The sequence below is a fragment of the Oreochromis niloticus genome, linkage group LG23 (genome assembly GCF_001858045.2).
Source record: "Oreochromis niloticus isolate F11D_XX linkage group LG23, O_niloticus_UMD_NMBU, whole genome shotgun sequence".
Classification (NCBI taxonomy): domain Eukaryota; kingdom Metazoa; phylum Chordata; class Actinopteri; order Cichliformes; family Cichlidae; genus Oreochromis; species Oreochromis niloticus.
This window is the reverse complement of record NC_031986.2, coordinates 30,517,416-30,544,669: the sequence shown is the minus strand read 5'-3', so window position 1 is coordinate 30,544,669 and position 27,254 is coordinate 30,517,416. Positions and strand designations below refer to the sequence as shown.

Below are 27,254 nucleotides of genomic sequence, written 5' to 3'. Positions count from 1 at the left end.
CTTATAAAATGACAACATGTAGGTAGATATAAAGAGCAAAGAAAAAATAAAATAAAAAGGTTCTTTCATATGTACTGAACTGTCAGCGTGTGCTGAGTATTTTAACTGTTGGAGTTATCAGACGATGCATTCTTCCTTCAGTCCGGCCTCTGGGACATAAATCAGAGCCAAAGGCAGAGTCAGAAATTTCCTGGAAAGCATCCACGCTGATGGAGAAAACAGACCTCTGTTATAACACCAGCTGACGCTCATTCGGCCTGAAATATTTGGACACGTACTGTAACTGAAGAACAGGACTTGGGTCAGTAAATGTGTCGAAATCAGGCTCTTATTTATATGGAAACATCTCTGTCTCTCTCTGGCAGAGCGAGGGCACACTGTTAGCGACGGGCTCCTATGACGGCTTTGCCAGAATATGGACAAAAGATGGTGAGATGGCTTTAATTAATGTTACATTCACACTTATTAATGTGGTGTAATCTCTGGAATGCTTTGGGAATTGTGACGTGAATAGTTTGCCACATGCTTTAGTTAATCCTTGAACAATGCTTCCACCTAGAGGCAGGTTTACAGAATGCAGTTAATTTTTTTTTTTCCTTATTTCTTTTCAGGCCTTTAAATCCTTTTTTGCATTTAAAGCTGACACGTGTTGTTCTCTTCTTCTGCTCCACAGGTAACCTGGCCAGTACTCTTGGCCAGCACAAAGGTCCCATCTTTGCCCTTAAGTGGAACAAAAAAGGCAATTTTATCCTGAGCGCAGGCGTAGACAAGGTAAACCTGTAAATCAGCTCCAGCGAGAAATAACTTTAAGAATAGGTTCTCATTGTCTCGTGAGGTAATATTTTACTGCAGTCACACTAAGTGTACATGTCTCCTGACAGACAACAATCATATGGGATGCCCATACAGGAGAAGCCAAACAACAGTTTCCTTTCCACTCAGGTAAACAGACGAAACAGACTCAGCAAAACTAAAATAAAAAACTGTTTGTTTTTTTCATTTTTTTTTTTGTTCCTGTTTAATATTCCTCTCTCCATCCGCCCACAGCTCCGGCACTTGACGTGGACTGGCAGAGTAACAACACGTTCGCCTCCTGTAGTACAGACATGTGCATCCACGTCTGTAAACTGGGGCAGGACCGACCCATTAAAACATTCCAGGGACACACAGTGAGTAGATTTGTGTTCATGTGCATCTTCCCAAAGCAAAACACACTGATCACATATATAATGCTTTAGCTAACGTCTCCTCTGTGCTTCCAGAATGAAGTAAATGCAATCAAGTGGGATCCCACAGGAAACCTCCTAGCCTCCTGCTCAGATGACATGACGCTGAAGGTGAGTCGCATCCCTGCAGCTCTTCACTTCAAAATAAAGAACTTGATGATGACAAGAGATTAAAACATTTAGGAAACAGCTGAGCTATAAATCAGCATTCAGGCATTACAGTAACTTTCCAACCATTAAGATGTGCTGTAGGCTTCTTGAATGCAATGGTTAAATTTTAATAATTAGTTCAACTAAAATCGAAAGCTTTTAACTTTCTTTGGGATTTTGCGTCTCTTCAGATCTGGAGTATGAAGCAGGACGCCTGCGTCCACGACCTGCAGGCGCACAGCAAAGAAATCTACACCATCAAATGGAGTCCCACTGGCCCTGGAACAAACAATCCCAGTGCTAACCTCATGCTAGCCAGGTGTGTGTGTGTGTGTGTTAGAAACCCAAGAAGTAATTAAGGACACATCAGGACACTTCAGCTCTGACAAGACTTGATTTTAAACATTGATTTAAACGGAAATGATGGTGTGTCCAACAGCCTGCCATTGCCTGTGGCAGCTGATTCATTGTGTGCACGGCCTTTTTGGTTTGTCTACATGTTGCCGCTGACTGAGCAACACCTCTGACACTCAGTTTAGAAAGCTTTCAGGTTAAGTATACACATTCAAATTAAAATGGGCTGGTGTTTATATAACACTTCTCTAGTCTTTACTGACCACTAGTGCTTTATTCTCTACACTTGAACTGCCTCGCATCCGTGATCAGTTTAGAATCATCAGTTAACCTGACACACCTGACTGTATCTGCTGTCCAACTAGCTAATGAGCTAACTAGCTAATAATAAACATATGTTTGACTCAGCGTTAGCTTGTCCATACGGAACTGTGTTGTTTCCGAGCTAAACTCCAATTTTTACAAAGCGCTCAGGTTTTTAATTAACACAGGAGAGTGAAACGTGTTACAGTTTCTCCCAAAGTAAAAGCTGCAGTTCAGCACATTTTCCCCTCAATGTGTGAGATATTTATGAACCTCCCCCTCCTTCCACAGTGCATCATTTGATTCCACCGTCCGTCTTTGGGACGTGGATAGAGGCATCTGTATCCACACGCTGACCAAACACCAGGAGCCCGTCTACAGCGTGGCTTTCAGCCCTGATGGTCGCCATCTGGCTAGCGGCTCCTTTGACAAATGCGTGCACATCTGGAATACACAGGTAGGAGGAGGACTGTGTATGCACTGTTCAAAGCTCTGAAATAAAACAAGTAGTTAGATTAAAGTAACGCTTGTTTGCACCGTGTCTGCAGACGGGAGCTTTAGTCCACAGTTACAGAGGGACAGGGGGAATCTTTGAGGTTTGCTGGAACGCAGCGGGGGATAAAGTGGGAGCCAGCGCATCAGACGGATCTGTAAGTCCACACACGACTGTTTTTTAAGGCTTTTTTTGTGATCGATTCAGTCTAATAGATGGACCTCTGCTCTGTTCCAGGTGTGTGTATTAGACCTTCGGAAATAGTGCTGCCGTTTGTTGGAAGCCATGGACCGACCATGAATGTGTACATAGCCAAATGACTGTCCCTGCCTGCCCTGCCCTGCGTACTGCTCACGCTTACGACTTCGGCCCCGCCCACCGACAGACAGGAAGCAGGGAACAGGAACAGGAAGCAAGCACCCGACACAGCAGGTCCAGACACAGGGGTGAACAGACGGACGGACAGACACAGATGGATAAACGTGCTGATGGAAGCGGCCCTCTCTGTCTGCGCAGACTCTTAAAGAGATGCAGCACGGACACGGCGAGAAAAGAAAAATGAAAAAACAAAACAAAAAAAGTCAAAACTGATAGACAAAAAAAAAAAAGAAAAAAAAGAAGAAGTTACAGATCCGTATATGTACCAAAATTTGGAAGCTGTTTTGCTTTTTTCGATCTTTAAACCATGCTCATCGTCATCAAAATGAAAAAGTATGAAAAAAGTGTTGATCTTTGTTACTAGTCGGATCTCATCGTGCGGACATATCTCCACCACAAAAATAGGATGGCACTTAGTTTTTTTTAAATTTCAGAACTCTCGTTTCGATGTTTTTATATTTTCTATCTTCGGGGGGAGGGCGGGGCGGGAGGGGGCTTGGTGAGGTTTTACAGGTTTAGGAGGACGACAGACACACAAAACAGACACACACAAACACGCAGCCCAAACCAAACCGTTACGAAGAGCAGCGTCCTCGCCATGATTTCCAAACAGTGCAGCAAAACGAAGGCTTTTTCTTCTTCATGCGTTTCAGCGATTTCCACCTGCAGCTGGGAGTGGGTCTCATGGTTAAATGCAGTTCTTAATACGTAGACACACTCTAGTTCCCCCTCTGTGCCTCCACGCAGGCATGGATAACACAGGTCAGGATTCTTTTACCCCGCTGATCAAAACTTTGTTGCCTTCAGTTTTTTGAAACTTAACAGCAACAGGAATTTCCAGCTCAAATACACAGTCGTCGAGGTGTCATTTGACAATTTTAAGACTACAAACATCTCTAATTGGATTCAACTTCAGCTGTCTGAGACCAAAAGAGTGAGAAAACTCGGCATCACGTTTCAGTGTCGGTGCTGCCGGAGGCAAGAAAACAGAGTAAAGTGTTACACAGTTAAAACGTGGAAGATGATCCCAAAATGGAAAAGTTTTCTTTTTCATTAGCTGGATGACTTTTGAAGAATTAAAGTTAGATTGTGTGCAAGTTTAGCTGTGCAGCTACTTGTTTCAGCTAGTTTTATTCTGGTTCTGGACGCTGATGTAAACAGGCAGTTTTCAAACACCGATCAGTCTGACTGTTAACAGGAAGTTTGCGCATACCACGGGCCCTTTTCACGTTAAATTTAAATGAGACTTTTGAATCTCTGCAAGTGACCAGTGCAGTTGCTGACATTTATACCTGTGCATGGTGTGTGTATAATTCCACTGTTAGGTGGACTACATGAAGTAGAAATTTCAGGATAAGAAACTGGCAGAAAGTCTGTGGTAGGGAGTAGCTTTGGATACCGCCTCGATCTGATCATGCTACCTGGTGAGCGAGGTCAGTTGTGGCTTTCTTTGCTTGGTTCTGAAAACAGTAATTATTTGGCTTTGCCATCTTGGTTGAATTCAAACAGTAACTTCATAAAAGTCCCTAAAATATTTTTATAATTGAAACTTTAGGGTTTTTTTAAACAGTTTTTTAAATATGGTCACTCAGATTTCCCCGGCAGGCAGCGGAGGGCCGCTCAGAGCGACCCTTTACAAGAAGAAGAAGAACAGGGACGAGCCGTCTGCGCGGATCAGAACGCACTCGAGTGCGTTAGGAACTTATTAGAGGCACCAAAGGACAAACAAACCAGACACAAACAAATGGCTAAAAGTCACAGCGTGACGGTTTTGGTGAATTAAAAGTAAAACATGACGCTGCATCTTTAGTGTGTTTTTTGCTCATCTGCCCTCTCATCGTCATTCTTGGTTTTATGCACCAAAAATTCAGCTTAAATTTTATTCTGAAGGTCCCTGCTGACGAGACGTTTTATACTCTTTTAAAGACAAATTTAAAGTTTTTGTAATTTCTTTGTAGAGCTGAAGAAAAAAATGTGAATTGATTTATTGGCAGTGTTAATTTCCATGTTGAATAAATTTTAAAGATATTTTTTTTGTTACTCTGATGCAAACAGTAAAGGTTGACCCTGTAATGTAAAAGCTTTCTGAGCTGAGCTGTCATTCTGAAGGCACCTTTCCTGGGGAGCGTTTTCCCAGGAGCAAATCACCACTAAATTTGTCTATGTTTTAATAAAAAAAAAGTTTTAATTTTTATTTTGCTTGAATCCATTCGGGAAGCTTTGTCCCTGAATCGCTGTCTCCTGAAAGTCCATTAAACACGAGATTGTAATTCTTAAGTTGAGCCAGGTAAAGTTGGGAGTCACACAGATGTTTCTTTGAGAGAGTCGCTCCAGACGCAGGTCAGCGGTCGAGTATGGAGTTATATTTGTGTCTGCGTGTCATTGCACACGTGAACATGGCTGCTCTGTTGGGCACCTGCTGTGCGTCTGGGCAGGAGCTTCTCAGATGAGAGCGAGGGAAACGTAACAGTTGGAAAACACCTATAAAAGCTGAGACAACTATAACTCAATACGCGAGTTAAACCTCCGAACCAAAGAACTCATTCTAGGTAAAATCCACCAAAATCCTAATTGGCCAAAAAAAAGTGCATCCATGAATGCAACTTCAGAGGTTTAATTAAACCCAAACCTGCCTCGAGGAGAAGTTCTGCCTCTGAGAAAAGTTTGTACAATTGCAAATTAACTCATTTCTTCTTCTCTACCCTGTAATAAATTTCTACTTCTGGGCTGACGGTTTTCATGCATCAGTGTTAAAAGTCTGATATTTTGTACCTGTTCTTTTTCTTTTTTTAACTTCCCTGTACTCAAAGCATTCAAGTGCTGAAATTCCTCCCAACATGTCACACGGGCAGGGTCCCCCTGATTTGGTCTGTGCCACAGAGTCAGCCCGGCAGCGCCTGCGATGGGCTCCCCGAGCCTCTTTGTTTTTCTCTGCAGCTCGCATCACTTTCATGTGTCATCATTTAAGTCCGATCAGTGAAACTTAAGTGCAGAATAAAATATATTTTGATAAGAGCTTTGAGTTTTTATTTGTGTCTGTAGAGTGTCGGTGCTGAAATAACACCAAGGAATACGACTGAATGGCAATCTTGAATACATGTTTTTTTTAATATATGTCAAACAAAAATAGCCGACTTTAATAAAACAGTAAATCTTTGATTTCAAACGTCCTCAGGCTGGTGCTTCTGCAGAAAGCAATCAAACCGAAGCGGCATGCTGCATTCCCAGCTAACCCTGACCCATCGAAATTAAATGAAAGCGACGCGGTGAAATGCTCACAAGCATGTACTACGAAGCTAGACCCTGGCTTTTCACTGTCACTGTCTTACCAAGACACATCTGCATATTAACTTGTGCTGCAGGCTAACCCTGCTCCGCGGCAGGTAAGATATCAACATGCACAGAATCACCGTCTACTGACCAATCGGTTCTCAGGAAAACAGCATCATCATTCCTGAAGATTGCTCAGAAACTCGCTGTTCCAGTTTTGTGAGGTTTCAGAGACAGTTTTGTCTTTCTCTGATGAGCATCGGTTAGAAATAGACTCAAAAGCAACTTTTTTCTTTGCTCGCTGTCAACAAAAAGCGTAGGATGAAGCTGAAAGAGTAAAGCTAAACCTTTCTTACATCAGACAACAGCCTGTTAATTTAAAGACAGCTGTAATTTTAATTCAGGCTCGGGCTTACCAAGTTGTTAACAATGTTGGGGTAGGAGAACTCAGAAACCAACCAAATGTTCTGGGTGTGCTTTACTTTGTAGGTTTACAGGTCCCAGGTAAACACATCAAGCAGCTGTAACACAAAGCAAGTTCAACCTACCCCAGATATATCTTTTCTTTATCTAACAAGGATGGGAGTCATCCCAGAGTTTGGCATCATGTGACCAGACACAAACATTGATAAGTCAGCAGTGGCATTGATTGTAAAAATTAAATAATAAACTTGATTATTAGAGAAATGAAACAAGGTTAAACACAATGTGGCCTAAACACAGCAGCTGTGTGGTAGGAAAAGCCCCACATGAATGTGTGTGGGCTTTAAAAGCTTTGCGTGGTCAGTAAAACTGGCAAAAAAAAGCAGCTCATGCCAGTAAGTAAGGAGGCCGACTTACAAATTTTATACAAGGTCAACAAGTAAAAGGCTTAAGTGCCCTGTCTGAGGATTATATCAGTATTTTAAGGCTTACGGAAAAATAGAGTGGCTTTAAAGTTGTTTGCAACCAGCACTTAAAAAAGCAGGTCAGGAGGTTGCTTCTAATACTCTCTATTTCTTATTGATGGTGTCACAGAGAGAAAGACTTCACATAGTCTCTTAAAACTAAAGATACAGTTATTTTGTGCCTACTGAGGTCTGAGGGATCTTCTGGGAGTGGTGATGGTAGGTGGTGATTTTTTTGCACTGCATGACAACTTAACCTGCTGTGGTCAGAAGTGAGTTACCTTTGTAGACCTTAAACATCAGACTAATCCTGAATCCCCAAATGCTATATAGTACATGCCCTAGACATGAGTAATCAGTCAACTGGTTATAATAAAATACACATTTTTCTCAGGTTTAGTTTGTGTACTGGAGGCTAAATGGAGCTCATGGCTGAACCAAAAGTTCCTGCATTTGTGAACATGCAAAGAGACCACTGGGAGCCTCTCTAGTCTAACTTTTCATTGTGCGTACTAATGCTGTGTGGAGTGCAGTGACACGCTGCCTTTAAGTCCTCCGTGTGTGTGTGTGTGTGTGTGTGCCTGTACTAGTTTACATATCTTAGTGGAGACCAAAAATTGGAAGTTTACTATACATGTGAGGACCAACAGCCCTTATGGGAACAAAATCCACGTCCCCACGAGTTTGAAGGTATTTTTGAGATTCAAAATGTGGTTTTTAGTGTCAGGGTTACAGAAAGCATTATGTCAATTAGATGTCCCCACATTGATATGAAAACATGATTGTGTGTGCGTGTGCCTGTGTGTGCACTGCAATATTATTAGTATGAAAATAATGTAGACTGCAGAAAAGGCTGAAAAACCCTGAAGAAGAGATCTTCCTATGTCATAACTATATAACTTACTCTACTATTATACATTACTGTTTAAATAAATGCCATTTTTATACTCTGCATAAGGCGTTACGGAGTAAATCTATAACAAAGTAATAAATAGTACTGTGCAGAAGTTTCTGATGTTTAGTCCCATTTATCAGACACCATATTCAGGAAAGCAGCCCAGATTCATTATACAGCATGAAGATGCCTCGCAACAGCCAGTCATGAAAAACTAACTTCAGCCACAACAAGAACAAGAAGTCCTGTAACAGATGGTGTAACACCCACAGAACTCTGATCTCTACATCACGGAGTGAGTCTGGGATTACATGAAGAGACAGAAGACACAGGCAGAGGAAATCCACATGAGAACTGTTGGGATTCCTGGAACAACCTGCCTTCCGAATGACTTAAAAGAACTTTGTGCAAGTGTACCGACATGAATTGGTGCCGATTTAAAAGGCAAAGGCTGCTCACACCAAGCACTGATTTCATTTAGGTTTCGCCCTACTTCACAATCTGTAAAACGTTAACAGCTGATAAATGCAAACTATCCTCACTTTACTTGCTTGAAACTTTTGCACAGCACTAAGAATTTCAAACGGTATTTACCGTCATACTGGATGCAAAAAACTAAGCATGCTGAAACGTTTCATCTCAGTAGGATTTAACCTGTCTCTCGCTTTTTGAACATTAATCTGTTTTCCAATCTAAATATTACCCAGTTAGTCTGTGCTCTACCCATCACACAGACTCAGAAGCTATGACTGCAGCCTGGTTAAAAGGCTGTATAAAAGACTCAAAATGAGAGTTAAGAGAAGTCGACTTAATACGAACTAAGCACACCCAGAAAAATGGCACTATTGTACAGTAGAGACCAAAATTAGAGAACAAAGTCAAGGCTGTAACAATTCTAATTTAAAGTTACCCTAACACTAATAAAAAGATGTCATTGAAGAATAGCGTTGAATTTGAAAACACTCTAAATACTGTACAACAAAACTGCAAAAAAACTTTAATGAAAATTTCTAAAGGAACCGTGATCAAAACTAGAGAACGCTTTGGGATCTGACAGACCCCATAAAAATAGAGAACAATCATTTTGAAAGATGGGGAGCTGCTGGTTGTTGATGGCTGTGGTTCAAGTGGAGGCTGAATGTATTAGAGGAGCCGGTTGTTGAAAGAGCACTGACTGCTAGAATATTCAAGCAGTTTACCTCTAAAATGCTGGCCGTCTATACAAGCCGAAGGAGAAGAGGAGAAAAGTCTCAGTACAGATTTGATTCAACACTGATGCCGATTCTCGTCTGAAAAGGTGTAAGGTTCTTTCTTGGTATACAGAAATCAGACTGAAAGCCCGCAGTGACCAAACCAATCATCAAACAGGAAGAATCAAAAGAGTATACTGAAATCTGCAGAGGAACAGATCACGTGGACACAGAGGAACTGGTATAATGATAAATTCACACAGGAAGCATCATGTTCTGCACTAAAACTGGAAAACAAATGCACCCACACCAGTGTGAAGAAGCCAGTTAAGTTTGGAGGAGGGAGGTTAATGGTTTGGTGGATGTTTTCTGCTGCAAAGTTTGAGCCTCTTACACATCACCTCAGCAAGGTGAATGCTAATGTCCCGCAGAAGCTCCTTCAACACAGATTATTCCCTCCCTGACATCAGCTTCTAATCAGCCAACAATATTTATGCAAGACAATGCTCCGTAATCACTCTGCAGAACTGGGAAAGCACTTCCTTGCAGCTGTTAAGCCTGAAATAATGAAATAGCAAACCCTGAATCCTGAACTAAACCCAATCGAGAATCTCTGGTTGACTGCTGAGGACAATGCTATGGCTAAGAAATCCACAACGGTTAGTAGACTGAGGACGAGATGAAGAAACAGCGGGACGAAATCAAACGGAGCAGGCGTGGAATTGGTAACATCCACGCTGCAGATCTGCCAGCCGCTCCAATTAAGATGGCTTCTACAGTTCTTAATGATCAGGAATTTAATTTTTAGATGTCTATTGTTTTATAGCAACAAAAACTTTTATCTAATTTCGATCACTGTAGTTACACACTGGGTCCACACTTCATTATTTTGAGTAAAACCCTAGATGAGTCCTAAATCTACAGCTAATATGCCATGAAGGCCACTGAAAGGAAAAAAAAAAACAGTCTGAAATTTTGATCTCTACTGTGTCGCTAACTTGAGCAAGGATGGCCACTGTGAGATAACAGAAGAGAGCCCTCTGCAGCTGCAGCTGACTGTTAGATTGATACATACACGTTTTTTGGGAAAGTGCAGTGCACAAATAAAAAAAAACAAACAAAGGTGCTAAGCTTGTCATTTTGGCAATTTTAACTCCTACCAGTTTGTGCCTTAACTAGCTGCTTAGATCAGAGGAGGGTGGAGAGATTGGCTGCTGCTAAACTCCCCGTCAGATTGTAAATGTGTGGCTCCTGATCGTGGTTGTAGAAATGCATATAATGAGCCAGATCCGCCAGGGTCTGCAGGACGTCGTAGGTTACTGCAAACAGGAAGTAGGTGGGCAGCAGCCAGCTGAGGCTGAACGCGCAGTCGCCCAGTGGCAGAGGGACAGCAAGCTGTCTGGAAAGACAAGCAGAGAGAGCGAGAGAATTTATTATTCTCATTATCACGGTCGAACCTCCACGGCCCGGAACGAAGAGCTGAAACGAGCTCCAACGGAAAGGGTGGAGCATGTATGCTAGTTAAACTGTGTGCTATGCCACCAAAAATTCAACTTGAATCTGTTTCTAGAAACAAAATAAAGTCTTAAAGTTTTTTTTTTAAGTTAAGCCAATCCTGAACATCACAGGTACTCACTGGAATCTGTCCTCTCTGGATTCTCTCAGCATGATGAAGACAAACAGTCCCACTTCAGTGTTGAGGGAGAACGACACAACTTTGTCCAACATGACAACAAAACCCTGAAGCAGATGGAAAACACGGATGACTGGCAGAATTCCAGACAGCAGTCATTACTCCGTGTGTGTGTGTGTGTGTGTGCGTTATTTACCCTGGGATCACACACAGACACAATAAAGATGACAACGAACCCGAGCAGTGACATGAATCCTTTGGCCACGCTGGAAGGAAGAGGAAAAAAAAAAAACAAGGAGAAGCATGAAATTAACTTAATCAGTCGTCGTCTGAAGAGCGTTTCTGATGAATTATACGTCATGTCACAGATCGTCCTCTTCTTCATTTATGTGGAGGGAGAGAGAAAACACACTGCAGATTAAATTATAAAGGAGAGGCAGAGACAGAGAGAACCTGAGTAAACAGCCTGTGAAATCGGTTCGAGTGGCTTTTTGGTGCAAATATGGTGCAAGAGGAGTGAAACTTCGAAGTCTTGTGCCCAAAGTGAATCTCCTCAATAGGCTGATGCAGTTTTTATGTTTGCTTTAAACTAAAATCATGACGAGACAAATAAGTAATAACCTGTGGACGCGCCGCATGATTTCTGCAGTGACTCCTGGTAGTTTGAGTACTTTTTACCTGAATGTTTTAGACGTTTGCGAGAGTCTCCCCTGTAAATCCTGCAGTTATTTCAGGCTTTGAAGTTACAGGTCTGGGACCTGCAGTTTAAGGTTTGCCGTTAATTTTGATCTCCAGTGTTTAACGCTCAAACAGGGTATAGTTTCAGTTCTTTCAGAAATCAAGAAGCCTGGGTGAGTTGGGAACTCCTAAAGAGAGTCATAATATGGGCTTAATTACAGACGCGGAGGCCATTCTGCATTTCCTTCCCTATCAGAGCAGCATTTGACACCGGACCCATCACCAGTCAGTTATCTGCTATGCTGAATCAAAGAAATCATCATATACATCTTATAAGGATGTTAAACTGATGGCATGATAGGATGTCTGCAAATCTTAGCACCCTAAAGCAGAAATATTAAAGTCATTTTACATCATGGGCCACATACAGCTCAGAAGAGAGAAAGTCCTTTCTTTCTCCAGCCTGCTGAATTATCCCCATAAGAGAGAAAACAAATACTATTTCAAAATCATGTCTCAGTGTTGTTATTTAGAAATCTGTCAGCACGACTCTGTAATGAACTGTAAGTAATAAATGTGTAAAATTACAGAAAAAGTAGCTCAGACTGTCCTCTAACAAAGAAACAAAGCTTTTGCTTCCTTTGTTCCTTTTTTCATTTTTTCTTTCTGTTTTTTTTAAGCTGTGTGGACCAACTGTTAAAAAAACAGAAATTTCTAGTGTAGATAGTGAAAAATCTGAAACCTTTCTGCATTTTAAATGTTCAGTAGTTATTACTGCTTTGGTGTAGTATGAATGAATATGGTGGATTTCAAGCTTGCTTGCTCTTGAATCTCTTGACAAAGCATGAGTGAGGGGCCACAAGACAAAACCAACTGAAAGTTAGAGATCGTCTTCTCTTTGCTCTGGTGGAGAAGAGAGGACACCAGCTGGAAGCCTTGTGGAGAGGAGCAGTGACCCGGGTGCCACTGCTGATCCACCAGCTGGAGGGTGTTGTGGATAAGGATCACACTCGCTGCTGCGCTCAGCTTTGCTTCGGAGATTTTCTAACTGAGTGAAGAGACCTGGAAGTATCTGCCAGACCTAGATCAATCCTCTAAATACAAAGAAATTAATTACGTCCTTCAGCGTAGGACCCACTGGACCCTCCTTTATATAAGTACAGAAGTGACACATACAGATGATGTAAATTACTGTCACGTTTCCATCAGATGTAGATATGTTGAGAACCTTCAATAAACGGGACAAAAATGAATTCTAAGCTAAAATCTCTTTGATATGAAGAGGCCTGGTTTCCCATTATTACTGTTAAACCTGGATTAAAAATGTGCAGCCTCAAAATTAGTTTTTCTTTTACGTTCCAACCTAATGATGCGATAATCACCTGGATGTCTGCATGAAAGGTTCTGTGGAGGTTAGGAGCCCGGTTGTAATATGACATCTCTTTGTGTACTTATTTATATTAAAGAAAAATATTACATTTATCATACAATTCCAAGAATAAGCCATTTTCAACCATGCTCTGCAGCCCTGAACTATGAATTCTGTGCACATCACCCAGAGGAGGTCCACATAAAAGCACAAACGTCTGATGTAATCAGCAGCCCATCCTGAACCATCCAGTTCCCAGTATGCGGTGACTGTGCTGATGTTAGAATTGAGCAGCCTGCACTGCCAGCAAGAGGGAATCACATATTCTGCTTCCTCTGTGGTCTGCCCAGGCAGCACCCTCTCCTTAATCACATGGAGTATTGAGTGGAGTATGCAAACCACTTCCTGCAAGGGGGCATGCATTAGAGAGGACAACTGTGGAAAACATCCCCACGAGATTCTCCAGAAAATGCCTGAAGTTTTTGTATGAAAAAGCAACTTCAACCAACTTTAACTTGTTTTTAAAGCGAAACTAAATTTATAATTACATAACTGATTAAACTATTAACTTTTACATGTGAACAGCTGGTGCTGATGATGCTCTCTGGCACATGAAGCTTTAGCATCATGCGCCCCTTAGATTGAATCACATATCATCCAAACTAAACGCTTTTACTCCCCATCATCACCTTCTTGCTGAGCAGATGTGCTGTTTATTTGGCAACTTTGGCTCCCAGGCTTTAGTCAGCCACTCCAGCTTGCTGCTCCACAGTGAGCTCACCAGACCATCGACTGAAAGAAACAGTCAAAACATAACATTACACAGCTTATTCTTCAGTATAAATCACGACATGAACAAGAGAAACATCAACAATTGTGGCAGTACCACAGAGATGAACCACTAGTAATTAGCGTATCCACTGCTTTCTCTTTTTCTCCTATAATATTAAATACAAAAGAAGCAACAGCAACATCCAGGGCTGAAAGATGAAGCTAATATTGAAGTTCCAAAAGATGCAGTTTTCTGAATTTTTACTTGAGGCTGGCTCCAAAAGTATGTGAATCCTCACAGACTATCATGTTAAAATTTGCCAAGAAATAGGTTTATAGCCTAGTTCAATGTATGTGGTTGCACAGGTGGTCCTGTTAGAGGGTTTTCAATTTAATTTGGACATTAATACAGCTTTTTGTGATGTCAGCAGCCTGTGCAGGGAGTACAACTATAGTATTTAGTTTGCATGTTACTTACCACAACTCAGCTATAATCTCCATGCTAGAATCTACACCTTGCTAACCAAGCTTACCACAGTTATCTGACAACTTAGTGCTCCACTTTGTCCAAATATGGTCACTTCCTGCTGCAAATAAACCAGCATGCAACCAAAATGCCAATAGTGAAGGCTCAAAATGAGACTTTCTTAAACCAATAGTGATGTCACAGGGTCTACCTTCGTCTTTCATGAGCAGTTTATGGGAATTAGTCAACTTACTGGTGTGCTTCATAGCAGATCCCATAACCAGGAAGGACACAGTGACGCTGATGGCTATAAACACCTGGATCAGCTCAGCCACCCACGAATAAGCCCTGTAACGTTCATTAATGATCTACAGGGAATGTCATGGGGGGTGATGGATGGTGGTGGGTGTGGAAAATGAGGACACAAGAAGAAGCTTAATACACCAAGCTGACCTAAGGTGACACCTACATGATGGTTAATTTCTTAAATTTATTGCCGGTGTTATTGCAACGTTTACAGGATTATGAATTTCACCTGAATAAAGTTCAGAACTTTTATGCAATAACTGCATTTACAAGAATATTTTAACCTTTTTTAAAAAAAATAGAAAAACGAAATTAATTTCCTGTTGCAGATAAAGGTGATCAAACATAATGCAAAAGGCTAAATGAGAACGACATCCCTCTGTAACATGTTTTATACTGAGCTCTGGTTCAGACTGATGTTTTCTTGTAGCGCTGTGTCTGCTCGCCTTTATCGGCTCATCACAGCAAATGCAGCCAACAAACCACAGGCCTCGCAATTCTTCAGAGATGGCCTGCACATCAAAGCTTTCTAGCAGGATGTCGCAGATAATTTCAGCCATGTAGTGGGGATGCTAAGTCGAAACAAGCTGGAGAGCTCACCTTCAGAGGGAATGTTGATGCTGGAGATCATGTTTTTGATCATGTTTCAGGGATTTTTAGGATATTTTGTGAGGGTCTTGCAAAATATGAGGACCTGCTCCTCTGAAACCTTTTCATTTTTCTTTCATTTACAAAGGTATAGGTCTTCACTCTGGAACGGCTTATTGGTGCTTGTTTGTACACTGAAAAGCTGTGCATGCATAAAGGTCGATTTGGAACACGACCAGAATCCTCTCCGCTCACACTTTGTCGTGTCTATTGTCATGAGCTGTGACAGTAGAAGTCTATTTGTGATGTTATTGTTGGTTGCACTATAGACCACCACAAGTTGCAGTGCCAAAATAACTTAATACAGGGGATTCAGTTCATCCCCACCATGTATAGAAATAATTTAGTAAGAATATGTAGACCAGAAAAAGGCCCCACCTCAATCTCTGCAGCAAATTGCATCCAATGTATGAAGCTGACATGATGACACAGGTGGGTGTAGAACTGAATTTAGCAGATATCCTTGTTTGGTGACACACAAAATCCTGCAGACTTTCGAACGTCTGTTTGTATAAAGTTTAATTTCAGTCAGGAAGCATCATTTTTGCATTAGGTTGATAACGTGTGGATTTCTACGTGACATTTTGCCTGGTGCAGCTTTATTCTCCTGAGTTATTTTCTCTCTAAAGACATCAGGTCAGGATGGCTCCAAAGCGCGATCTGACTGCTAATTAGTTTTGAGCTAGGCCAAGCCAAGCACTATAGCTAATTGCTGCATGTTTCCATTAGCTCCACAGGAAGCTGTTAGCAGGGTAAAATCACTGTTTCTTGTATTGTACTGAATACAAACACGCTGTGATCACATCTTCCTGCAGTTGATCGCAACACAAACTATTATCTGGCCCAGCATGTAGCTTTAAGGGCACGCAAAGGCCACATATGTTTTTAAGTTTTCTTATTCACTATAGATGGGGAAGGAAACAGACTGATCACCCTAAGCAATGTGGACATCTGTTGCTTTTCAAATGAAAGCACTGTTATTAGTTTATTAGTAGAATAAGTACAGTTTTTAAATATGTATATACAGAGATCTTGTTACCAAAGTTATTATTGAGGCTTTTCAGATATGTGAGCATTTTTCAAGTTTTACTACTACTCGACTAGTAGTTTGTTGACAAACATGAAAAACAGCAGGACACTAATCTCTGCAACCGATTTCATCCAGTAAGAGCCAACAGCCTCTAAGAGCCACTGCCAACCAGTCAGTGAATACACAATTTTCCTTGGCAACCAGTGGTTGCATCACGTCCAATATGGCGGAGAAATTGTGAGCAATGTGTGTATGTGGCTAACTATAATTACAACCTAAAGCAAAGTGTGAAAGAAAACTAACTGAAATAAAATCTAGACTTTAAATCATTATTAATCATTTATAAACAATGATTAGAAAGCCAACAAACATGAATGAAAAAATGCTACGTTCTGAATTACTGGAGGCAAGAGAGACTTTGAAGGAGACGGGGGAGTTACAGTGGGCAACACCTGCCTTTTAAATTAATTTATGTGTCATGTAGTAGTCACACCACCTCCTCTACCTATAGTATCATCTTAACTGTCAGAGTTTTATGACTTTGCTGGATCCACACACACCATCTGACACTTCATACAAACTCAATTATTGCGAAGCCAAAAACAGTTTTTGGCATTAGTGTAAGATGTAGCATTAGGAAAGCTACATTTTATGCCATTTCATGTGATTGTATGTTACAAAAAGCTCATTTTCATACAGCACTAAGCATAGTATCATTTTTTTTAACGTCAAAGATTGCAAAGATTTTTAAACATCATTCACAAGTTTACAATAATCCAAACAATTCTACAAATCAATTATTAACTGATTAATGAAAAGTATTAGTTATAAATTCATAGTTTTTTCACAGTAAAATAACCATTAAAAAAAATGATTCAAAGCGGTTATTATTAGCTAATTTAATCAGCTAAATGCATAAAGAGTCACACAAGGGAAAACAGTGTTTGAGACTGCACCACAACCTAAATTATTGTGACAGTGTGCAATGAACTTGTCACGTTGTTGCCTTTAAATACTTGCTTCGAAGATGGGAATCTGCTACAACTCGCTGTTATTTGCTGTCTTCAAAGTGATGCTGTTTTTTTTTTCAAGATGTAAACAAAATGGTAAAGAGAGGGAGTCGGTCTGCTGTAGGTGTGCTACCCAGCCACCTATTGTGACTGAAGGGGTCAAATTTGCAATCGCATGCAATCTTGTTTGTGATAACAGTGGATTACTGTGATCACCAAGTGAAAATTGCATCTGCAGACACAAATGGCAACATAGTTACTGAAGGACAGCAAATTAACTACAAAAAAAAAAAAAAAAAAGTTACTTGGCAATCAGCTGAGTCAAATCCCCTATTGCAAAAGACAGATTGCAGACAAGTTGTGGTGATCAGTGCAGACTGAGTGACTGCAACATGTTAGCAATCTGTGTTCTGAGAGTAACTGCAGTCACTTCAAGTCAAACTGAGTTTGTTTAGAGACAGGTTGACGCTCCCCAGGGAATTTGTGCAGTTGCCTTGGTATTAAAAGCGGTTGACCTGAGGTTGAGGGTGCTGCACGCTCCACCTCTGGTGAATCAGTTGGTTGTTGCAACTACCTGGAATCTGTTTCAGACAGCAGAAAAATTCAATGGAATCAACATGCAACCCTCGATTTCTTCCTGGTTGCCAGGAGGTTGCTGTTCTTTATATCTAGCGTGCATGAGCCAAAGCACTTCATCGAATGAGATATGGGGTGCGTGATCTTTCTTTCAAATAGCCTCCTACAGATAAGGATTTATGCTTATTATCATTATTATTTAATCCACCACATTTGTAATATTTTTAAAAAATGTAATTTTCCAGTTGACCAATACAAGCACACAAAAAAGTGTTGGATAGTCATACCTTAGTCAGGGGAATAGTGGCAATCTCTCCTGCTTTTTCTGACCTGAGGGGAGCAGACAAACAAATACATGGAAATAAAAAAACAGAAAATAAGTTTATCTCAGTGTTACAGATCTGTGAGGAGGTGAGTTGACTGCTGTTAACGGGTCTCTCAGCCACAGCTGTAAATGTGCCACCGAGCAACAAAAATCTTTATCTAATGTCTAACGCCTGCAGTGACACTTTGTACTTTTTTATCAGCATTTCTTAGAAATTTTGTGAAATAACAAATAAACTACTTTTTAAGAGAAAAACCTTTAGCACACAATTCATCAGATTCCCCACAAAGAAGTAATAAAATGATTCAGTCTGAGTCAATTTCCTCTGATATATTTCATCTATGTAAACCTCACTGAACAGAGAAATTGAATCAGTGAGAAAGGGATTTGAATGTTATTAAGGGAGGATTTTCTCCCTGTTAACCCATATATATATATATATATTCTGTGTGTCCTTTAAAGGTGAAGAAGTTTCTCTTCAAGGTTAGAGTGGCTTAAAACAAACCATAATATAATGCGAAATTAAGTTCACATCAATTGAAGCTTTTCATAACCACACCATAAATTCTAGCAGCACAGTTGCAATCCATTTCATTGTTCACTCAGAAACATTGTTGTCAACAAGCCGACCTCCACTTGTATTTCCAGAACCTTATTTTGTATGATGAGCAGGATTATCTACAGAGGAAGTGAAAGATGGAATGCACAATTCAGTTTAATTCACACGTAGGACACAAAAACTCTGATCTGCATTTTGTTTTTTGGCACATAAAAACCATGGACATGACTGTGGCAGTGCATTAGCTTAACAGACACTGGCCACACCCCAATCGCTACTGACCAGTGTCATAGATAAACCAAGTAAAGGCTTACGTCTGAGAAATGTGTCTTGTGCACTGTTCATTTGACTGTTTTGAGTAGAGACTGTATATAAAAGATGGAGGCATGTACCGTGCCATCACTCACAGATTAAGAGAGTCAAATCAAGCTGTTGCCATCGTCTTTTAAAATCAGATGTCATAGAGGCGAGGTGGGGAATTTTAACAGCCCCGCCCTTAACTGTACACTGCTTGTTTTACTTTAAATGCAACCATAATGAACAAATGTTGTATTGTAACACTTGTATGTATCTGTATCTGTATATATGATGAGTTGCATGTCTTAATTTGACCGATTCCCTTTGATGTTTGTCTTTTGGGGAAACAACATTTAACACACGACACTTGAAGCAGAGCATATGATTTTGTACTGACATACCTGCGCTGTCTTAGTCTACATTAATCTTTCTGACCCTTTACGTTTTTAATAGTAATTATCATTTATAAATGGCTGCCCTCTACATTAATTAATCTTCATTATGAGTCAGTGAAATAGAGCCTGGCTCTCTCAGGTTTGCTGGGAGCTGGCCAACTCCCGGCCGGCAGAGGGATCTCCTGGGGAGAAACAAGAATACTACAGCGGGGGGAAAATATTGTCCTAAATATTAAATTAGCCACAAATGGTAGTAAAGCATATGGCAGGTCAGGGCTAAACCTATGAATCAGTGTTTCCATTTTAAACTCTAATTTCAGCCATTTGTCTGCTGCTGCTGTAATGTGCTGTAGGTTTCATTAGTTACTCTGTTGTTTTTCTTTGCAGCCAAACTAACAGAACTAAATGTTCTGCTGTAAAAAGAGGTTAGAGAAAGTTAAAGACTCGAGAATATGACAATAACAGTCGGTGTGCACACGTGAAAACTTGGAGTTGGATCATAATTGCATAACAGTGAAATATAACATACCACCATAATGAAACTGTAGTGTGACACAAAGAGAACAACCTTCAACTCAACTGGAACAAAACTTGGGAACTGAATGAAACAATGTGACAAAGGTATGCCACATTGTTTACCTCACTGAAGCTGACGTACAGCAGTTTCTCCACCCTTAGAAGCAAACGCTTATCAATGAGACTGAAGAACTCAAAAAGTCTTATTAGCCACTAAAGAGAAGAAATAGGAAGCTTTCTAACTGGAAGCTTCACACGGTCTGGGACGTGCACAGCCCAATATCAGAAAGCCCTGCTGTCGGGCGGATTGGAACCATCAGCGTTCCTGCAACATTTGTAAATCCAATCAAAAATAAAGACCTTTTAAAAACCTCAGTCTATTAAAAGAAACCTACAGTCTAAAAAGTAATTCATCAGGCCTTTTACCACCACTTTATTAAATCCATGGCTGCAAGATAAAAATTCTAATTTACTGATTAAGATAGACCTTCTAAGTTGCTGACTTTATTTTTGGGGGTTGCGTTGAATTAATAATGTTGGTAATTACATTAAATTAATTTTATATGTAATTTGAAATTAAATCCCAATGTTAGTGGGTTCAAAATAAAATTCAAGTTGTAATTACTTAAAGAAATTGAATATGTAACTTATTTTGTCTCCACTGTAACTTTTGATTTCAAGTTCCCTCCCCTACCCACTTAACTAGCCCGGGCAAATTCATATATGGTGCATTGCTTGGTGGACTTGCAAGCTTATGTAAAAGACATTTCAAGGTAAGTAACATTTCATTTACAAATAACTGTTCTAACAAAGCAAAGCATTTGTGCTAGTCACTTGTAGTGGATTTGTGTACCATGTTGTGCTCATACAGTTAAGGAAATATTTTGCACTACCACATGTAGCTAATGCTAACCATTCTAAACTTTAGCACAGGAGAGGATAAGACTTATAAAGTTTCATTTGACAAAGGTCTTCAGCTAGAGAGAGCTGCTGTGGCTAGGAAAAGCATGGTTAAAGTTTTGCTACACAATGCAATCTAATTTCGCTGGTTTTGTTTTGTTCTTTTTTAACATATCAGGTTGTGTGAAATATCGTTAATGTCATTCCAGTAGCATTATTCTAGCATAGGCTATGTGAATCTACTTAACATTAAGACTTTATTTAAGCAGTTAGTATAGTATGATAATCTAGGGTCATTAATGAGTTGTTAAGTTGGTACACATTTTTTACAAAATGGGCTGGGAGTGCACAATGTGTAAATTTGAAACCTCTACAAAAACAGGGTTGCTAAAGCATTACAGATTACGCCATGGTTATGGTGGGGAATGTCTCTCTTCTCTTCACTAAGATTGTTTTTGTTCCCTTGGGGTAGCCTTAGATCACATCTATCATCTTTAACTAATGTATTAGAGCATTAATTAATGCAAAATAGCTAATAGTCTGCAAGATTTAATTCTTCTGTTTGTGTGGTCTACAGATAAAGGAGGAATTCAAGAGTTCAACCACTGTAAGCCTTGAATGGCTACACTTGACCCCAAAACTGATGGACGTCATTTTTTCAAGGGGAGGAGCTAAAGGAGTGAGAATCAGGCAGATCAAGTACATGCTTCTTGAGGTAGGACAACTATTTAGACTTTGGGTAGCTTTGAAATGCACTTTGTTGGCAGTCACCCATGTAGTTTATACTCATACTTTATTTTTTCTTAAAAAGCACAATTCAACTGAAATACACAGAGAAGTAGCCATCTGCTGCCTTATCACATACCTTGGAGAGAAGGAAGAGGACCTTTTCATGGAGTTTGGTGTAAGTAATTCAGCATCGTGTGTGTGTGTGTGTGTGTGTGTGTGTGTGTGTGTGTGTGTGTGTGTGTGTGTGTGTGTGTGTGTATTCCACTGATCATCTGAATTCATTAAGATTCAGTAAGTATTAAAGTCTAATGTATAATCCACTAACCTATTTTTTAAAATTTGCTTTACAAGGACAATTTAAGGCCAACCTTGAAAGGCAGGTGATGAAAACTGCCATCATCGGTGACCGGTACACCCCTGGATCTGACCATAAGACTGCAACCATTGTGGTGCGGGAACAAAAATCCTGGAGGGCCAGAATTTCCCAAGGTGCTGTGTGTTACTCATGGGCATAATATATGCTCTCAATCTGTTCCTTGACCTTGATGGAACCAGCATTATGTTAAAGATGCTGACTCTGTTTCAAAAATTGTTAACTGTTTTGAATCCTGTATGTGTAACATTGATCTTAAAGGTGTTTGCTGCATTGTGTAAAAGAAAGATGCATGATCTTGTAAAGTTTGGTAGGCACTGAAAGTTGACATTTATTGAACGCTTGCTTGGAAGTAGTACTGTAACAAAATGTTTTCTAAGTGGATTTTTTACCAATTGAACACATTTATTTCTGTGGTCTTAAAGACATAAAAGCATATTGTTTAACTTGGCTACGATGGTACAAATCTAAATTTCTGGTTTATTTTCACTTTTTAAATATGAAGTGTTGAAATGCCTACAGTTAAAAAATAAAAAAGTTATTTGCTAAAGAAAATGTTGAATGAATTCATTTTTTAAAAGCTATTACAATAAAAAAAAATAAGAAAAAGCTAAAACGATGATAATAATGAAGAAAATCAGCAACTTAATATTTTAAATGATTAACTTTAAAAAATTGTTTTTGTAATTGCTGTAATTAATTACATAACACTTAAAAATCATTTTAAGTAATGTGGAAAAAGTAATTGGAGGAACATAATTTTTATGAGTAAACAACTTAAAAACATGTTTTTAAGCTACCAATTATTAAGTAAGTGGTAATTAAAATCACCTTTGATTATGGAGGAAAAGTTAATTCCCCTAACTCAATATAGTTTGTTGGTTCAATATAATTTCAACATAAGTTATCGTAACTCAAAAAGATTAATGGAAACTGTTGCGTTAATTTTTTTTGTTGAGCTTAAACAATAGTTTTTAGAGTGTAGAACCAAATGAGACTGAAATCATAAGTTGGGATTTTATGAAGAAAATACATAAACCTACATAAACTTCTGTTTTTTTGTGGCAGACATGACATTAAGTCTTTGGATTTTGGACTGCTATGTAAAACAAGGAATCTTGGAGATAAAGTTAGGGAGGGTAGGCTGAGATGGCTGTAAGGAACGATAGTGGATATACTGAACAAAGAATATTGAATATGGAGCTGCCAGGTAACGGAGGTTCAAGGATGTAGTGAAGGAAGACATGCTCACAGTTGCTATGATAGAGGAGGATGCTAGGGATAAGGAGACACAGAGGCAGATGATCCACAGCATGGCAGTGCTTAAGGATGCAGCTGAAAATAACTTGACAAAACAGTCACTGTTGTATGAGAAAGCTTAAGCATGATTTGATGTTCTCTGGTTGATTGGGCCAAAATATCTTTCACTTCATGCTGAAAATAAACTTCCAGTTGTCCCTCTCTCATTCATATTTTTCCTTTGTCTGATGCAGGCAAATATATCAGCAGCTACATTGTTTGTGCTGAATGTTGGAGTACTGAATGTTTCTGCGATGTTAAATGTTGAGGTTCTCCAGCCCTAAAAATCTTAGAACAATGGTGTCTAACCAGATTATTACTGTGTTACTGGCTTCCAGTAACATTGTGACATCCCATCTCAGAATGATGCTGATGATGATGGAACTAGTTCAAGCATTTATTACTTCCAGGCTGGACTATTGTTATTCATTATTATCAGGTTGTTTTAAAAACTCCCTAAAAAGCCTTCAGTTGATCCAAAATGCCGCAGTGAGACTGACGGGACCAAAATAAGAGCATATTTGTCACTATATTGGCTCCCAAATAAATCCATGATTGAATATAAAATCCTTTTAATTAGAGCCTATGTTATCTTAAAGACCATATACTACCATATCACTCAAACAGAGCACTCTTTTCTCTGACTGCAGGCTTACTTGTTGTTCCTAGGATATTTAAAGAGTAGAATGGGAGGCACAGCCTTCAGTTGTCAGGCCCCTCTCCTGTGGAACCAGCTCCCAGTTCGGATTTGCAAGACAAACTATTTACCTTTAAGACTGGGCTTAAAACTTTCCTCTTTGATAAAGCATATAGTTAGTCCTGGATTGGGTCACCCTGAATCCTCCCTTAGTTACGCTGCAATAGGCTTAGACTGCTGGGGCCTTACGATGATGCACCGAGTGTCGTCTTCAATCACCTCTTTTAAATTTTCACGTGTTTAAACAGCACTCTGCATTTAATCATTAATTTCTGGGTGTCTTCCACAGTGTGTCTTATGTCTTGTCTCTCTCTCCCCCCTCACCCCAAACCAGTCGCATATGGCGGCCCCTCCATGAGCCTGGTTCCACTGGAGGTTTCTTCCTGTTAACAGGGAGTTTTTCCTTCCCACTGTCACCATGTGCTTGCTCATAGCAGGTCATGTCAAAGTAGGGGTTTTCTATATTTTCTCTGTATGATTGTAGGGTTTTTTCAACATCAAGTGCCTTGAGATGACTGTTGTGATTTGGTTCTATATAAATAAAACTGAAGTGAATTTAGATTAGACAGAGAACAATTAAAATGTTGGATTTCGGAAAATATTCTACCAAGTTTGGGCAAAGCATGAAACCAGGACCTTCTTGGATAGGCTGAGCTAATGTGTGCTCTTTGTCATTGCTGTTTATTTTATTTTATTTCATCGCTTAACATTTACAACTCAAATGTTTTGAACCTGTCACCGTTTTATCACAAAAAAAAAAATTGAATGTCCCTGATCAGTTTAGAAAAGGACATTTTGAGGACTCTGGTTCTGGTGCTGTTGTTCATCCACTTAGATGATGACGAAAAGCGCTCCGCTGCAAACTTGATTTCTTTAGTGGATTTGCGTGTAGCTAATTTTTTAAGAGAAGGAGAGAAAAAAAAAAAAAAAAAAAAGATTAGCAGATATATACAGGTCCTGTTAAACCAGTAATGAAATCCTATTTGAAACAAACTGATGCAAATGTGATACATACGTTCGAACTTTGCTTTTCCAGTAAGAACCGACCGACTGGGAGACTCTTTGACAGTCTCCAAGTCAGATTTCTCCTCGCCAACCCAGTTGTTGAGGAGCACAGTTCGTTGTGTGCCCTGCTCCTTTAGCTCACGGGTCAAGCAGGCTTTTTGCTCCGTTGGTCTCAGAAAGCAACAGTCACCCTTCTCCCATGTCCACTGCTGCTCCACATTCTGATCATCCTGAATGAACGAAGGCCCCCTGGTAGGAACCACCATCACTTCCTTCCACTTAGGCATTTTACTACTCAGTAGATCTTCTTGTTTCTCCTTATCCTCTCCAGGCATCACTATTCTCTCATCTGTGGAAACTTTCGTCAATCCCTTAAACATCTCCATTTCAGTCTCAAGTTGCCCTTTTTTTTTTTTTATTAGCACCAAATATTATTTTTTTCCCCAAACATGACGTTCAGTGCTGTTTGGTTTTGATCACTTCTGTTGTGTCCTGTTGCTTAGGTAGAATTCTCACTTAAAGCATTTTTTAAAAATGGAAAGAAGTGATTCAGCAGTGTCACTAAGGGAGGCGGCTTTGTGGCCACTTAACAAGTACAGTGTGAATGATCAGGCAACACTGGGGACTGACTGCTGCTCAAGTGTAGCATGCACAGAGACAGAGCTTTTTAACAGCTACGGGAAGCTGCTGCTAGAGCGTCCTTTTCTTTACTGAAAACACAGGAGTTTTGTAGCTTTGACAGTCACTAGAAACACATTTATGGCCCTTTGGCAGACCTCCAGTGTGTGTTACTGTGCTGTAGTGAAGCCGGCTGCTTTATTACAAGAGGCTCTCTCACTGTGTGTCTGTGGAGGATTGTCAGTACAAGCTGGTTAATGTGGGATGCTTCCCCCCTCTTAATTATCCGGAGAAGAAACACTACTTAAACATGTTTAAAAATAAATTATGATTAATCGCACTGTGTACCCAGTGGCCAGTTCATTATTTTATTGCAGATTGTTTTTAAACTATGATTTATCTTTGTGTTCATTAGTTTACCTCCTATGTGAGGGGCAGAGGCCAGCAGTGTGTGTGTGTGTGTGTGTGTGTGTGTAGGTCTTTAAGCTTTGGTAAGCAGGTGACCCGTGGCTGCTCTATAATTGGTTGCTTCAGATTTCCCACAGCAGCTCTCTGTGCCCCAGACGCTCACGCCTTTATTGGTAGTGCATTGGTATGTTTGCTGTTTTTTGACCTCGTGGGATTGAACTGCTGCCCCTCTTCCAAACCAACAATTAACAGCGAGTTGACCGGTGCTGCTGCAGACTGACAGTTCAGGGATACCCTCACTTTTCAGAGCAGGAGCCCGAGTATCTGTTTCACATCTCTCCCTGTTTGCTGTACTGTGATGTGTGTGACAATTGAGGGGTTGCAAGACTTAAAAGGAAAAAATGGCTACAGCCATCTAGAAAAAATGCTATGAGGCTAAACAACTATCTGAAGGATACAAGGTAGGCATTAAAAAGCAATGAAGAGGTAAAAAACAAAACAAAAAAAACCAACCCCCCCAAAACAAAATATACACATTTTGTTCAGAATAACAGAAATTTGTATATCCTTCAATTATGGCTTTGCAAGAGGATTTTTCCTGTGTATTTAAAGTCAACAGTGACACCACCGCTTACAGGAACTCTGAGCAGAATTAGTTCCTTGACTGTATGCTCTGAGAAAACACATCAAACGGATCTACAAGGATATATTTTTAAATTAATGCAGGCAGATGAAATGATCATACTGCCAAAACAGAGCCAAGCGTCACCCATGACAAAAATAGTGTGCTGGGATTATCAGTTTGTACCAGTCTGCTGCAACCAGTCCCTGTCATATAAATGAAAAGGAACCATGAGGAGAGAGTCGCATGCAAAGGAAACAAAAAAAAAAAGACAAACAGTTGATGTGTCAGAAAGGCAGTTCGCATCAGTTATTTTGAGAATCCTCACGTCACACTTGCAGAATGTTTTGAATTCAGCACAGTCTTATTTCCACTGAGAACATTATGACACTGGCCTTGGATGAAACAGGTGACGTAGGTGACCTTCAACAACTTCTGCTTTCCTGATGACATCAACTCACTGGTGGGGTCATCAACTGCACTGCAGCATCTGCTAAACTCAGTGAATACTAGAAAAAGCATGGAGCGACTCAAAAACACAAGTCACGTGCACCAGCAAAGAGCACGGTCAACAAAAGCAGTGATAATAATACTTTCAGCCTGTCTGAACGTCATTATCAACCCTGCATGTGTCCTCTTAACACAATAAATCTTCTAAGTCAAACACAGAATGTCTTACGCCTGTTTTGACAGCGAGTCCGAGTTTCATGTTTTAGTTTGATTGTGGTGTCGCAAATTTATTTTGCAAAGATGTATTCCTTTTAAGCAAATTAAAATAAATGATTTTCATTTGCATCAAAGTCTTCATGAAAGTCAAATTTTATCTAACAGCAGTTTTTAATTTTAATTTAAAAACAGGCAAATATAACTAGAGACGT

At 39.9% G+C, this 27,254-nt stretch overlaps 2 protein-coding genes and 1 long non-coding RNA gene across 8 annotated transcripts in view; 2 read left to right on the top strand and 1 right to left on the bottom strand.

The window, feature by feature from the left end:
- Positions 1–5,668, top strand: part of tbl1xr1a (TBL1X/Y related 1a) — a 47,768-nt gene extending 42,100 nt beyond the window's left edge. For both annotated transcript variants that reach the window (XM_003444294.5, XM_005451127.4), the window contains 9 exons: positions 366–429; positions 674–771; positions 882–942; positions 1,048–1,169; positions 1,263–1,337; positions 1,568–1,695; positions 2,325–2,490; positions 2,582–2,683; positions 2,764–5,668. In XM_003444294.5, the coding sequence (XP_003444342.1) occupies positions 366–429; positions 674–771; positions 882–942; positions 1,048–1,169; positions 1,263–1,337; positions 1,568–1,695; positions 2,325–2,490; positions 2,582–2,683; positions 2,764–2,790 (843 nt within the window). In that variant the 3' untranslated portion in view covers positions 2,791–5,668. The remainder of the gene's footprint in view (positions 1–365; positions 430–673; positions 772–881; positions 943–1,047; positions 1,170–1,262; positions 1,338–1,567; positions 1,696–2,324; positions 2,491–2,581; positions 2,684–2,763) is intronic.
- The window catches only part of si:ch211-51h4.2 (uncharacterized), a 93,093-nt gene continuing 71,397 nt past the window's right edge, over positions 5,559–27,254 (bottom strand). For 4 of the 5 annotated variants that reach the window (XM_013270751.3, XM_005451126.4, XM_019351687.2 and 1 more), the window contains 6 exons: positions 17,921–17,963; positions 14,317–14,431; positions 13,516–13,618; positions 10,976–11,045; positions 10,783–10,886; positions 5,559–10,545 (listed from right to left, as the gene is read on the bottom strand). In XM_013270751.3, the coding sequence (XP_013126205.1) occupies positions 10,335–10,545; positions 10,783–10,886; positions 10,976–11,045; positions 13,516–13,618; positions 14,317–14,431; positions 17,921–17,963 (646 nt within the window). In that variant the 3' untranslated portion in view covers positions 5,559–10,334. The remainder of the gene's footprint in view (positions 10,546–10,782; positions 10,887–10,975; positions 11,046–13,515; positions 13,619–14,316; positions 14,432–17,920; positions 17,964–27,254) is intronic. The other variant, XM_019351686.2, reaches the window with a different exon arrangement.
- On the top strand, positions 20,233–22,095 carry LOC109196967 (uncharacterized). Its single transcript, XR_002058302.2, has 4 exons — positions 20,233–20,498; positions 21,203–21,340; positions 21,437–21,529; positions 21,706–22,095. It is a non-coding gene; the product is annotated as an uncharacterized LOC109196967 (long non-coding RNA).